Source organism: Nomascus leucogenys, unplaced genomic scaffold (genome assembly GCF_006542625.1).
Source record: "Nomascus leucogenys isolate Asia unplaced genomic scaffold, Asia_NLE_v1 Super-Scaffold_361, whole genome shotgun sequence".
NCBI classification, from domain to species: domain Eukaryota; kingdom Metazoa; phylum Chordata; class Mammalia; order Primates; family Hylobatidae; genus Nomascus; species Nomascus leucogenys.
In genome coordinates, this window is record NW_022095772.1 from 49,268 (window position 1) to 64,813 (window position 15,546).

The 15,546-nt window shown below is 35.4% G+C and overlaps 1 protein-coding gene across 1 annotated transcript in view; it reads right to left on the bottom strand.

Moving 5' to 3' along the window:
• Positions 1-266: 266 nt before the first annotated feature.
• Positions 267-15,546, bottom strand: part of LOC115833628 (cilia- and flagella-associated protein 47-like) — a gene marked incomplete at its 5' end in the record, with an annotated part of 57,028 nt that continues 41,748 nt past the window's right edge. The window contains 3 exon segments of the mRNA XM_030808335.1: positions 267-514; positions 6,862-6,982; positions 7,263-7,360. Coding sequence (XP_030664195.1) covers positions 267-514; positions 6,862-6,982; positions 7,263-7,360 — 467 coding nt within the window.

Consider the following 15,546-nt stretch of genomic DNA (forward strand, 5'->3'; position numbering starts at 1 on the left):
TATATACATATATGAATGGGAATTTATTAGGAAGAATTGGCTAAACAATCACAAAGGTGAAGTCCCACAATAGTATGGCTACAAACTGCAGAATGACAGAAGACAATAGGGGCTCCCAGGGAAGCCAGAAGCATGGCTCAGGCCAAGTCCCAAATCCCCCAAACCGGGGAAGCTACAGTGCAGGCCCCATTCTGAGGCCAAAGGCTGAAAGCCCAAAGGAGGCTGCTGGTGCAAGTCCTAGAGTCCAAAGGCTGAAAAACCTGGAATCAGATGTCCAAGGGCAGAAGGAGAAAAAAATGCATCCTGCTCCCAAAGGGAGAAAGAGATCACGACAAAAATAGAAAAGAACAAACAAAAAAACAAGCAAACTGAATATCCCCCTTCTTCTGTCTCTTTGTTCTGGCCACTGCCACAGCCAATCGGATGGTAACAACCCACACTGAGGGCATATCTTCCTTTCTCAGTCCACTGACTCCTGCATCCATCTCCTTTGGAAACACCCTCACAGACACACCTAGAAACAAAACTTTGCCAGTCATCTTGGCATCCTTCAATCCAGTCAAGTTGACGCCTAATATTAACCATAAAATAAGATAATAGATAAAAATATAAAAAGAGGAAAAGCATAGTAAATCAATTATTGAATTACTTTAAAACATTTAGAATATTTGTGATTGACAATGACACTGAAATATAGATACAGCAATAATACCGCTCTGAATCAGAAGAGCTTGACTTAAGTGTTAAAAAATAAATGTGTCCTTAGTAGAACACTGAACTTGTAACCTCAGACTCCGTAAAAGCTAGTTGGAACTCAGAAGAACACTACACTCTAGAAATTATGACTAATGTGACTATTACTCCTGAAGTTAAAGATGGCAAGAGATTTTCAAGCAAAGGCCCATAGAACCAATGGCACATTAAATGGGCCTTATAGAATGCTTGAACTTCAAATATGTTGTGTTTGATGTGAGGAAAAGGGTGTATTTTTTCAGAAAAGCAAATCACTATAGGATGAGGAGATAGAGAAGCATAGTGTATGTTCAGTAAAGAACTTTCATTTGGGTCACACATAAGAAAAGATGGGAGAATTAGTGAGAAAAAAGACTAAGGAGTGCCAGGCTACATTGTGGAGGTCTTAGATGGCAGGGTGAGGGACTTGGTTTCTGAGAAATAACATAATAAGAGCAACAATTCAGGCAGATCAGGTAGGGGGCAGTTGAAGAAGTACTTTTCCCAGAACAGATAAACAGTAAGGCAGAGGATGTAATTACTCTGATAAACAAAACACATTAGTAATGGTTACTGGAGTATATTTGAGATAAAATCCAAAATTACAGCACAATGATATCAGGACAATAAACATAGCCAGAACATAAGCTGAAGCCAAAAAGTAATGTCAGGAACAGAAGAAGATAGAAGCAGTGGGGAAAAGTTATTCACAGCACAAAAGTATTGGGGTTGGTGTGAGGGATTCGAAGACATAAAAAACACCATTAATAGACAAACAACTATGTCAGTGTCAATATACAGGGAGCTCTCTGTACTTCCACAAAATGGAAATGAAGGTCTGCTATGACTTAATGGCACATATTCAAGTTAGCAACTCAACATGATCTGAGCCCGGCCTAGAAATGCAAATAGTGTGAAAACCAAGGAGACCCAACGTGCTATGTGGAACTAATGCACTTGATTCTGAAATTTGGCAGCAGTTTTTAGAGAATAATGACAGCCCCACTGGTGATCTGCTAGTCCACATTTCCTCATGCTCTCTTATTCTTCTTGGGAAAATAGAAGAGTTTGTTCTTTCTTGTTTTGTTAATTAGAAATAAGGCTTACCAACGAAGGTGCCTGGGCAGAAGATTGACAGAAAGAAAACTGGCCTACCTTAGCAGGGTAGAAAGCTAACTGTGAGTATAATTTGAGGAAAACTTGGAAATATACCAGGACCATAAAATTTCTCATCAGTATTTTGTGGTCTCACATTCTTTAATAAAGACAACATTAGCAAATAGATGTAGAAGACGATTGAAGATAAGAACAAAATAAAAAAATGCAGAGTTTAATTTTCACATCCACTTTTGAAGCCTACAAAGGTAAATTTTTAAGTGAAGAATGTGTGGCTCTGCTGGACCCTGTGTTTGGAATCAGCCTATAGGGTATGATCCGAAGAGGACTATCTAGGGTGACGGGAGGTGTGTTTACTGGGGAAAACAGGAGTACTAATGGCAGAACACTCTGGGCTCAAGTCTGGGATGAATCAAAGTCTTTCCAGCCATGTTTTAGTGTGTACCCCATAAAATGATAAAAATAGCAATATGAAAATTATTTCAAAAGCTACACTTTGAAAAATTCAGCAATTTGGCAAATTAAAAAATATGTTTTTATGGGAAACTATATTTAATAAGACATTATACTGAAAAACCAAATAAAAGAGCATTCTTACCTTTCCTTATACATTTAAACAAAAAATGACCTGAAGCAATTAGACTTTTGTCAACCTTAGGCTAGAAAGCCAAATGTTAAAATCAGTTACGTTTATTTAAAACAAAAATTTCATGTGAAAACACTTTTATGGACATAATCATTATTTTTGCTATATAGATCTAACCGAAAATAACTTCAATTGTATTGGTCCTTTTTTTCCCCTTGATGACTATGTTTTCCTACTAGATTAACAAAATGCAGGAATGTAAACAAACAAAAAAAATCATAAAAATCATAACAAAAAAATCAAGAAATCTGGTAAATTAATTCAAGTCCTGCTATGACACAGTGCCATGCTCTTGATTAAGTCAATTGAATTTCCTGGGCCTCAGTTTCATCATCAGTAACTAGAAGGAGTGATAAGATCTTGAGTTTTATGCTGGATTTAATGTGCCATAACTTTAAGGTATCACTAACTTTCAAATAAGACACCAAATATAATTAGCAGTACACAATGATATACCATAATCCTATAAAGACAGCTATTGAGTGCCTTCCCAGCAATCATTGTCTCCTTTCTTCTTTACTAAGAACCTAACTTTTTGTGAATATTCTTTTTTTTTAATTTTTAATCAACCACTGGTTAGCCACAAGAATAGGATTCAATTCCGGTCAATGATATGCAATGGGGAATATGCCGTGGGGCCACTGGGAAAGGTAAACCCTTCTGGAAAAAGAGAAGCACAAGAAAAGATGCCACTCAGCCAGCCCCAAACAGAACTGTATGAAGGTGTTATGTGAGACTTCTGCAGAAATTTTGGAGTTACTTGTGCAGAATCCTAAAATGAAGCTAGCAGATCAAGAATGGTTGAGCAAAACTGAATCTCTGATAACTTTGTTAAAAAACTGAACAATTATCCTTATAATCTTTGATTGTCTGGCTTTATCTGATTATAAAATATTAAATTTCCTTATTTTTAAACCACTTTTACTCAAGAATTCTGTTATTTAAAGCTGAAAATTTCCTAGTGATTGCGAAGGTTAATTTTAGGTGTCAATTTGACTGGATTGAGGGATACTTAAATGGCTGGTGAAGCATTGTTTCTGGGTATCTGTGAGAGTGTTTTCAGAGGAGGTTGAAGCTGAGTCAGGGGACTGAGAGAGAAACATCTGCCCTCAATGTGGGCAGACGCCATCCCATCAGCTGGGGCTGGGACAAACAGGTAAGAAGAAGGAGGACTCTCTGCTTTCTCTCCCTTCCAGAGTGAGACACCTTTTCTCCTCCTGTCCTTGGACATCAGACTAGCTTCTTCAGTTTTTAGACTCTGAAACTTGCACCAGTGCTCTCTGGGGGCTCTCTGGCTTTTAGATTTGGACTAAAATCTAAAAGCTGTACCATTGGCTTCCCTGATTCTGAGGCTTCTGGACTGAGGGATGCCACCAGCTCTTCTGTGTTCCAGCTTGCAGGCAGCCTATCATGAGACTTCTCTGACTCTGTGTTCATGTGAGCCAATTCCCCCTAATAAATCCCCACTCATATATCCCATTGTTTCTGTGTCTCTAGAGAACCCTAACAAGTGATTAAAAAAAAAGAAACAAAAAAATTTAAGGACAAAATTAGATTATCTATTCACCCTTAGCTCCAATCATTACTCATTAAATTATGTGAAGTAAAGCTCCATAAATGCATATTATATTTATTTTGTTATCTATCTTTGCATGAGGGAATAAAATATGCATTCTGTGCTGTGGTCAAACAATTCCATAGATTTTTGCTTGAAATAAAAATCATGTAATGAAAAGAAGAATATGTAATAACTATATATTCCTACTGGCAGGATTCTCCAAAAAGACATAACATTACCCCAGCAACTTACGAAGCTAATTTTCAGGCTGCAATTAAGAACATAATAAAGAAGAAACTTAAGCATTAATAATTAAGTCCGTTGCTGAATTTTACAGGATTCAGGGTGGACCAGTACAAGCACCAGCATTAATTCATTATGTGTAAGTTCATTAGAGGGTGATGGTTTTAAATCTGCCATTTAGTGTGGTTGGTAATCTGGGCTAATAAGAGTTGGCCGGGTGCGTGGCTCACGTTATATCCAGCACTTGGAGCCGAGGTGGGGATCACGATGTCAGGAATCGAGACACGGTGAAACCCGTCTCTACTAAAATACAAAAATTAGCGGGTGGTGGGGCCTGTAGTACTCGGAGCTGAGGCAGGAATGGCTGAACCGGAGGCGAGCTGCAGTGAGCAGATTGGCACTGCACTCCAGCTGGCGACAGAGAGACCGTCTCAAAAAAAATAAAAATAAAAAGAGTTAAGGCTTTGGAATTGGCTGACAAAGGTTTGGTCATTATCTGCTAAGCCGACTTTCAATTACTTCATTCATCAAATCTTGGACAATTTTCCTGCATTTTTATCTAGTAGATATTTATTTTTAAATTATTTTTTGACTATACAATAAAATAAATATATTGAGCCAACATATGTGAGGAAATCAAAAAGTAAAGGAGAGAGTCACAATGTGTGGTTTTTCTAAACAAAGGTATTTTAAATTTCTTATGAACTCCTACCAAACTCTCAAGGGTCAGTTTAAACACTAAGTGTTCTGTGTAAATTTTCCTGGTATCCTTTTTAGAGTGACTTCTCACCCCCTTTGAGTCTCATAGCATATTATTTCTATGTCTATTGTGACATTCACTTTTGCTTTGCATCAGCTTTGTTTCATGCAACTTGTGATTATTAGTCTGCAACACCTTTGAAGGCATGAGTGTAGTTTTGTCACATCTATACCCCTGAAGGATGTATCCAGTGTCTTTCATGAGGGAGGTTAAATAATTTGTTGAATTTATGGGAATTGTAATATTTTTATTCTTCAAAACCAAAGTCTTTTATTAGAGTTTGTCCTTAAAACTCTACTATTATAACAGAACTCTCTGACTAAAATTATTGATTGCAGTTTCCCTTTACAACTGTACCAAAAAAATAAAAATAAATGAAAAGAAAATGAAATAAAAAGAATACAAATGTCAGGAATGGTACAAGTGACATTAACATGCAATGACTTCAATACAAAGAAAAAAGTGAGCAATTATAAAACTCATTTCTCCAGCAGGTATAAGATATCATTTTGGGCACTAGTATCATCAGTCTTTCTGGATCACAGAATGAAAAATTCAGAGTTAGTTATAATAGTCTTTCTCCAATGCCCTTCTTTGGTGGCTGGTCACCAACTCTAGCAAACCTCATGATTTTTCCTACATGAGTTTATTATGTTTTAATCCTAATTAAAATGATATGAGTAGAGAAAGTAATTACTGTACTCCTTGACCAGTTCAAATTGCATTGCGATTGGTCTGTGTTCCCTGTCACCAGTTCCTCTCCTCTCGGTCCACCCTGACGATTGTTGCAAGAGTAAAGGCCTTTTATCCCCCATAATGGCCACAGGATAAATTCCTGATTTTTTATGCTGATATTCAATATCCCAGTATATGCCTATGTCTCTGTTTCCAATACGAAACTTCAACTGGGGCAACCTATTCACACAATTTCCTTAACGTATGTCAATTTTTCACACTCTACATTCTGTTCATGTTACTTCCTCTGAGCAAACACCTTTCTCTCTTACCACTACCAATGCAAATCCAATTCACCCTTCCAGATGCCAATTAAATTCTGTCTCTTCCACACTGTCTTTGATGTATCAGTCTGCATCACATTGATCTCTTCCTTCATCTGAATTCTATACTTCATTTTTTCATAGACCGTTATTAACAATTAAATAAGTAGAACATTATCTTTTAACAGGCAAATATCTTGATAATTTAATCAATTTATATATTCAAAGTCAGGAATCATTTATTTTACCATTTTATTGCCCCTAAGTAACAAACAAAAGGCTCATAAAATAGTAAGCATCCAATATATGTTTGATTATTGCTATTGAGGTCTTGATGTGAAAAGCCAAATGGAATTACAACTTGGAGGTCAACATACAATTAAAATGTATATTGCCATTATGACGTCTACACTAACATTTATTTTAATACTAAAGTGAAAATTTATTTTTGCCACTAAATCAGAAGATAATAATATGACATCTATATTTAAATAAATATGCTCTTTTAGTTCATTCTTAGATTTTGAGTAATGATTATAATTCACTCAATGTTTATTTTTGGGGTTTCAGGCACTTGGACTGGAAGTACTTGCCTATTATGCACAGCTGGATGTATATAATTATACAAATTTTAAAATATCCAGTCGATTTCTGTGGAGTCATATTTCAATTTCCACATTTTAGCAATGTCTCATCAAAAGGTTGTTTCAATTTAAATTTCAAAAATATGAACAAAGCAATATTATAGATGAGTAAGCTACCAAAAGAAATTTATAAAATGTTTGTAGAATGTTTAATATAAAGGCACCCACCTGTATTTCCATGTCAAAGTCAATTTCATAAAGAGTATTTACAATAATCAGGCAATTGTGCAGATACTCTTCAGGACTTTTTGGTCGTGTGTACATATTTATAAAATGAGACTCAATCTGTAAAAAAAAAAAAAAACCTTTCGGTAATGGAATAAAAAATTCTGTTTTTTAAGTGTTCTCTACAGTTAGGCAAAGAATCATTTAAATATTAATATTTGTCGGTAATAAATTATTGCAATCAAAATGCAAGAATAAACAAAAAGGTAGTGCTAGTCATGCAGATTCAGATGTTTGACTTGAATGTGAAAGAATCTGTTTACAGAAAATATACTTCAAATTTTAATCACTAAGTTTCTACAAATAATATAAGATCATGATGCATAAAAATGACTCTTACCAAGAATGGGCAATAGGCTCCCAACTGTGTTGCAAAAACAAGACCATCTGAAAGGTCTTTGTCAAAATTTATTATCAGTCTCTCAGAAGGGATAACATCTGTTTCAAAAGAGAGGGAGAGTAAATACAACAATAGTTTTACTTTATTAAAAGATACCTATGGAAATTTGAGCAACAGTAAAAGAAAATTTTGCTTCTGCCTGGAAAACAAAAAGTATATTACATTGGAAATAAAAACAAATGTTAAGTCTCAGAAGATTAATACTATGAGAGTTACCTGTAAGGCTTTATAAGCAATTGCAAGCTGTCTTCTTTATTTTTATATGAGCTGCTTTGAAAAATACACTACAGTGTGGTAATGGAATAGAAACTCAATGTTTCAAAATTACCCATTCTGTTGAGTACCTTGAGGTTCAAATGTTTAATCAGTGATCATCAACATGGGTAAGGAGACTGAAAAGGCATGGAGTTACTTGTAACTTCAGAGTGCTAGTGCCAGTTTCTTTATTTCTTGCAGAAATTCATCCACATGGCAGGAAAGTATGTGAAAGGAATTTAAGATTTATGGCTTAAAGAAACCAAAATTGACCTATAAAAGGCAGTACAGGATGGAGGAGTAGTAAAAGGAATTCTCAATTACAGACATGATTACTATGCTGAGTCTGGAACAAAAAGAGGAAGTATTTGAATTTAAAGTGAATATCTGAAATACTGACCTATATTGGGTGGAGGCTAATTTTAAACAGTGGAAATAATTGCTATGTTGAATGCGACATTTTCTTTTTCAGTAAGTTTCCAAATAGCCTAGATTCTTTATGGTGTGAGACAATTTCTTGTCTGAAAACAAGGGGCAAATGGTGATCTTTATAAATTCCCTCAAATCTCTCTACTCCCATTTTCTGTGAAGAAGAAAAACCATGACATGATACACCCATGACATGTATATTAGCTTCAAAACCGGGATTGCTTTACACCTGGAATTGGAAGACTTAATTATGTCTTGAATCACAGATGTCCTGGACACTTCACAGACAATGTCCAGTACTTTTTCATCTGAGAAGCTATGACATTGAATATTTCTATAGGATTTCTATAGCATATCGTCACAAAATCAGTCTAGCAAACACAGATCACTAAGGATTTTCAACTAATGCATAGCAAACAACCTCTGTACTTTTCAAAGTATTATTTCCTGATTGAAACTTATAAATAACATTTTTGATATAAGATTCAATGTAATCGAATTAATGATTTTAAATACACATTGCCAGTTGGCTGAATAATGATAATCTACATGTGCTTCTCTTTTTTGTCCAGCTTTGATGTATAATTGGCAAATAAAGAGTATATGTATACAGAACACAAATTGTGTTTTGATATAAGTATACCTTGTGTAGTGATTCCCAAAATCAAGCTAATTAACATATTCATCACTTCACATAGTCACTATTTTGTGTATATGTATGTGCTGAGAACCTAAGATGTACTCTCTTAGCTAAGTAAAATGTGCTTCTCTGAATGTATATTTGCCACCCATAGCTATCAATAGAAGCAAAATATTTCACTTTTGTAGTTAATATTTATTTTTCTATGGACTGGAAGCAATGATAACTTTTGATCTGAAAAAGGTAATTTACTAGCCTTTTACATTGATAATCAGTCAGTTAGCAGTGGACATAGACTGTATCCACCAGATAGCACATCCTTGTCTTGTACAGACATTAGAGGAGGGACAGAAATTGTCTTGAAGGAGCTTAACATCTTGTTGCAGGAAAATCACATTCAAAACAGGAAAACAACGAATTAAAAAAAATCCTCCAATCAGAAGTCAATGAATACATAACAATACAGCAACAACTAATTGTTATCCTGTTATTTCCAGCTCCACCAATCACAACTCAGGACCACAGAATTCATTATGACACCCGCCCCACCTTATTTTGTCAACAGTGAAAAATCTCAATCTCATTATCTACAATATTTTTATGTATTGGTTAAACCCTAGTATGTATATAAAGTGCTTTCAGAATTGCAAAGCCATATCCCTGTGAGAAACTAGAGTAAGGTGTGTATGTATAGTTCTTTACACCTTTAGTCTTAGACTACACAGTCATAGTTCTTTACAATTAAATAAGCTCATTTCTTTTTCATTACCATCAGTGAGGTTGTCCAACATTTGCAACCCAGTTATATTCATTTGTCACAGTCTGCATTTTGTCTTTAATTACATATCTTGGTTGATTTTATAAAATTACTTACACTAGCATTCACTCTTTGTGCTACACACCTACAGGAACTTGAGGAATACATTTTCATGTACCTGCCATCACGTTTCCATAAAGAAAAGTGTGATCACCCCCAAAATTCCAACATCCTGCACCTTTGTAGTCAATCCCTACCCTCATCTGCTAGCACCTGGCAAACACTGATGTGTTTTTAATCTCAATAACTTCACCTTTACCAAAATGCTGTAAAACTTGAATCACACACTATCAATATGTAGTCTTCTGGCGTCTTGTTGTTTTGGCTTCTTTTACTTAGTGAAATTCATTTAAGATGCACCCATGTTGTGTGAATCAATAGTCATTGTTGTTTTCATTGTTGAGTACTGTATTTGATGGATGTCACAGAGATTTGGTATTCATTCACCAATTGAAGGGCATTTGGTTTGTCTTCAGTTTAGAGGCAATTATGAAAATCTGCTATAAATTATCTCATGTAGGGCTTATTGTGATCAGCAATTCTTCTTCTTAAAAAATTTTATTTCCATAGGTTTTGGGGGAAACTGGTGGTATTTGATTACATGAGTAAGTTCTTTAGTGGTGATTTGTGAGATTTTGGTGCATCCAGCACCCAAGTAGTATTCACTGAACCCAATTGGTAGCCTTTTATCCCTCACTCCCTTCTCACCCTTTCCCCGTGAGTCCTCAAAGTCCATTGTATCATTCTTATGCCTTTGCATCCTCAGAGCTTAGCTCCCACATATGAGTAAGAACATACGATGCTTGGTAATTCTAATGTATTTTGGTGAAATGGCTGGAAAAGAGATTTCTGGATTATATAGTAATTGTGTTGGGCAACTTATATGTGCCTTTTTTCTATCTCTCTATCTTTTTTTGGTGATGTATCTTTTCAGAACTTTTGACTATTTTTCAAATTTTGTTGTTTATTTTCTTGTTGTTGAGTTTGGAGAGTTATGTATCCTGCATACAAGAAATTTGTGGAATATGTTATTCAAAAATATTTACCCCCAGTCTGTAGCTTGTCTTTTCATTCTCTTAATAGTGTCTTTCACAAAGCAGAAATTTTAATATCGTAAAGTCCAATACATATAGATACGTGTATACGTGTATATATGTGTATATATATGTATGTATATAAAAGTTGTGTGGGTTTATATTTAGATCTATGATCTACTTTGAGATAATTTTCGCACAACATGTGAGGTATAGGTCAATGCTCATTTTTTACATATGCACTTCCAATTATTCAAGTAATATTTGTTGAAAACACTAGCCTTACTTGATTTAATTGCTTTTGCACTTTTGTAAGCAAAAACACCCAGTTGATTATATCTGTGTAGATATATTCCTTGTCTCTCAATTGTATTCTTTTGATCTACACATCTATTCTTTTGTCAGTACCATCCAGTCTTGATTATTGTAGTTTCAAAATTTCTTCCACCTTTTCAAAATTGTTTTGGCTATTTTAGTGGCAATGCCTTTATATATACATTTTAGAGTCAACTTATTGATATCTATCTATAAGAATATGTGATGGTATTTTCACTGGAATTGAATTGAATCTATAGATCAATTTGATAGCCTAACAACATTTAGTTTTCCAACGTCATGTGCATGCTACATTTCTCTATTTAGTTCTCATTGATTGCTTTCATCAGTGTTTTGTAGTTTATAGCATATATATCTCTAATTTATTTTGTTATACATACTTATACTAAGTACTTAATATTAGATACTTAAGTATTTCTTCTATGTTAAATGGTATATTTTTATTTTAAATTCCAATTGTTTACTACCAACATATAGAAATATAATTTAATTTAATTGTATAGTGATCATATATCCTCTGACCTTGATAAATGCATAAAGTATTTCTAGGAGCTTTTTATAGATTGTTTGGGATTTTCTACTTGACAGAAATGTTGAATTCCAGCCCCTTTCTTGGAGCAAGAGGTGGTTCATTATTTTCTTTTTTTTCCTTTTTCTTTTCTTTTCTTTCTTTTTTTTTTTTTTTTTTTTTTTTTTTTGCAACTGCAATGAGTATTCACCAGAGCCCTTTGGGTGACAGTATGTGTTGTCCTTAAATTAACATAGATGAACACATCTGTTCTATAAGGTACTGCTATGGTTTGAATGTCCCCTCTAAATCGCATGTTCAAATTTCATTGCCATTTCAGTGGTTAATACCAGCCAATAGAGGTGGGACTTTTAGGAGGTAATTAGATCATGAGAGCTCTGGCTTCATGAATGGATTAATGGTGTTATCTCAGGAGTGTGTTAGTTACATTGGGAGTCTGGCCCTCTTTTTCTCTCTTTCTTGCATGCTCTTACTTTATATCCTCTTCTCTAGCTATGGGATGCCTACCATAAAGTAATAATGCAGCAAGAAGGCCCTCATCAAATGCAACCTAATTATCTTGGACTTTCCAGCCTCCAGAGTCACAACCCAGATAAACTTCTATTGTTTATAAATTACCCAAACTGTAGTATTCTGTTATAGCAACACTAAATGAACTAAGACAGATATACAGAAGTCAGAGTGAATTGCCTGCCCCTACACTAGGTACTAAGGAGTACACATTCTCCAGACTCACTTTAGTCATTTCTGTGAGCAACATGTGAAGTCTGTGGAGTAAACACCTGCAAGAAGATGCAGAGTCTATAACTGTGGCCACTAGGAGTTTCATGATCTCTCACTAGTGTATACTTGGCCTCTACCAATACACCAATCACCCTAACTCAACTATTCTTAATGGCATCTAGCTCTATCTACAAGTAGACCATTGCTATCATCTCATTTCTTCCAGTAAAAACCAAGTCTCTCTTTGTTGCCCTGCAATCTCAGCTTTGTGTTAAGGTTCAAGAAAAATAGAGAATTTGCTGCTTGTCTGACTTTCATTGTTGTTATAAGGGTGGGAGAAAACAGTTTCCAGTTCTCTATCTCCCTGAGTAGAAACCAGGAGACCTATTATTGTTCAACCCATCACAACTTTGAATCTGCTTTGATATTATTACTTGTTGAATACCAGAAGGCATGGGCTGTAGCTGTTCAAACAAGGCTCTCAGTAAGAATAGGATGACAATGATTCTTCCAAGGCGATGTTGTGAAAAAGTAAAGACAAAACTTCAAAGCTCTTCTCTAATCTCTGATCCTATGCCTGTATCTTCTCTTTTATACTCAAGGCTGCTGCCAAGCCCTCACCACAGTTTATCAGAGCTTTGATACATCAAGGATTTTCTCTACTTTTATGATAATTCCTTTGATACAAGCTACTCTCTCTTCTATACTTCTTCTAAGGATTTGCTACCCAAAGTGAGCTAAGTGAATCAGCAGCACCTACATCAAATGGAAGCTTGTTGAAAATGTGGAATTTCTGGCCTCACCCAACACCTAGCAAAATATAAAAACATGTTAACAAAATCTCCAAGAATTCACATTATCGTCTGAGACGTGTTGGTCAATGGTTGTTTTTTTTTGGAGAGAGAACCAGCAGTCTAATGTAGTTGTCATTTGTCAGAAACCAGAAAACTCAAGTGATGCTCCGCACATTTTTTAAATTTTTAATTTGGAAGTTATGTTTTTATCCAGTTTTACATTACATCACTTTTGATATTCAGGTATATTTAGTAACAAAAATACTGGTCTTTACAGTATTATGAATTAGAGATGTGTTTGTTAAACACAAAATTTAATCAGAAATTTTAGAAAAAATTAGTCAATTTACTTATTATGAATATAATAATTGTCACATGAATTTTATGTTAGATGACTATAACAGTACATTTTTATAAAAGTTATATTGAGATATAATTCACATAACACAAATTTCATGCAATTCAATTGTTCAATTCATTGTTGTTTAGTACAGTCATATAGCTGTGCAATCATCAATACTATCTGCTTATCTCGTTAAGCTGATTAGCAACTTCAGCAAAGTCTCAGGATACAAAATCAATGTACAAAAATCACAAGCATTCTTATACACCAATCACAGACAAACAGAGAGCCAAATCATGAGTGAACTCCCATTCACAATTGCTTCAAAGGGAATAAAATACCTAGGAATCCAACTTACAAGGGATGTGAAGGACCTCTTCAAGGAGAACTACAAACCACTGCTCAATGAAATAAAAGAGGATACAAACAAATGGAAGAACATTCCATGCTCATGGGTTGGAAGAATCAATATCGTGAAAATGGCCATACTGCCCAAGGTTATTTATAGATTCAATGCCATCCCCATCAAGCTACCAATGGCTTTCTTCACAGAATTGGAAAAAACTACTTTAAAGTTCATATGGAACCAAAAAAGAGCCCGCATCGCCAAGTCAATCCTAAGCCAAAAGAACAAAGCTGGAGGCATCATGCTACCTGACTTCAAACTATACTACAAGGCTACGGTAAACAAAACAGCATGGTACTGGTACCACAACAGAGACATAGATCAATGGAATAGAACAGAGCCCTCAGAAATGATGCCATATATCTACAACTATCTGATCTTTGACAAACCTGACAAAAACAAGAAATGGAGAAAGGATTCCCTATTTAATAAATGGTGCTGGGAAAACTGGCTAGCCATATGGAGAAAGCTGAAGCTGGATCCCTTCCTTACACCTTCTACAAAAATTAATTCAAGATGAATTAAAGACTTACATGTTAGATGTAAAACCATTAAAATCCTACAAGAAAACCTAGGCAATACCATTCAGGACATAGGCGTGGGCAAGGACTTCATGTCTAAAACACCAAAAGCAATGGCAACAAAAGCCAAAATTGACAAATGGGATCTCATTAAACTAAAGAGCTTCTGCACAACAAAAGAAACTACCATCAGAGTGAACAGGCAACCTACAGAATGGGAGAAAATTTTTGCAACCTACTTATCTGACAAAGGGCTAATATCCAGAATCTACAATGAACTCAAACAAATTTACAAGAAAAAAACAGCCCCATCAAAAAGTGGGTGAAGGACATGAACAGACACTTCTCAAAAGAAGACATTGATGCAGCCAAAAAACACATGCAAAAATGCTCATCATCACTGGTCATCAGAGAAATGCAAATCAAAACCACAGTGAGATACCATCTCACACCAGTTAGAATGGCCATCATTAAAAAGTCAGGAAACAACAGGTGCTGGAGAGGATGTGGAGAAATAGGAACACTTTTACACTGTTGGTGGGACTGTAAACTAGTTCAACCATTGTGGAAGTCAGTGTGGTGATTCCTCAGGGACCTAGAACTAGAAATGCCATTTGACCCAGCCATCCCATTACTGGGTATATACCCAAAGGACTATAAATCATGCTGCTATAAAGACACATGCACACGTATGTTTATTGCGTGGGGCACTATTCACAATAGCAAAGAGTTGGAACCAACCCAAATGTCCAAAAACGATAGACTAGATTAAGAAAATGTGGCACATATACACCATGGAATACTATGCAGCCATAAAAATGATGAGTTCATGTTCTTTGTAGGGACATGGATGAAACTGGAAAACATCAATCTCAGTAAACTATCGCAAGGACAAAAAACCAAAGACCGCATGTTCTCACTCATAGGTGGGAATTGAACAATGAGAACTCATGGACACAGGAAGGGGAACATCACACTCTGGAGACTGTTGTGGGGTGGGGGGAGGGGGGAGGGATAGCATTAGGAGATATACCTAATGCTAAATGACGAGTTAATGGGTGCAGCAAAACAACATGGCACATGGGTACATATGTAACAAACCTGCACATTGTGCACATGTACCCAAAAACCTAAAGTATAATAATAATAAAAAAAAATTAACAAAGAAGCCTTCAAAAAAAAAAAGAACTGACAACTCAAAAAGCCAGAGTGCCTTCTTTCCTCAAACTACTGCATCACTTCTCAAAGATTATGAACCAGGCTGAGTTGGTTAAAATGACAGAAACAGAATTCAGAGATGGATAGGAATAAGGATCATGGAGATGCAGGAGTATGTTGAAACACAATCCAAGGAAACTAGGACTCATAATAAAATAATACAGGAGCCGACTGACAAA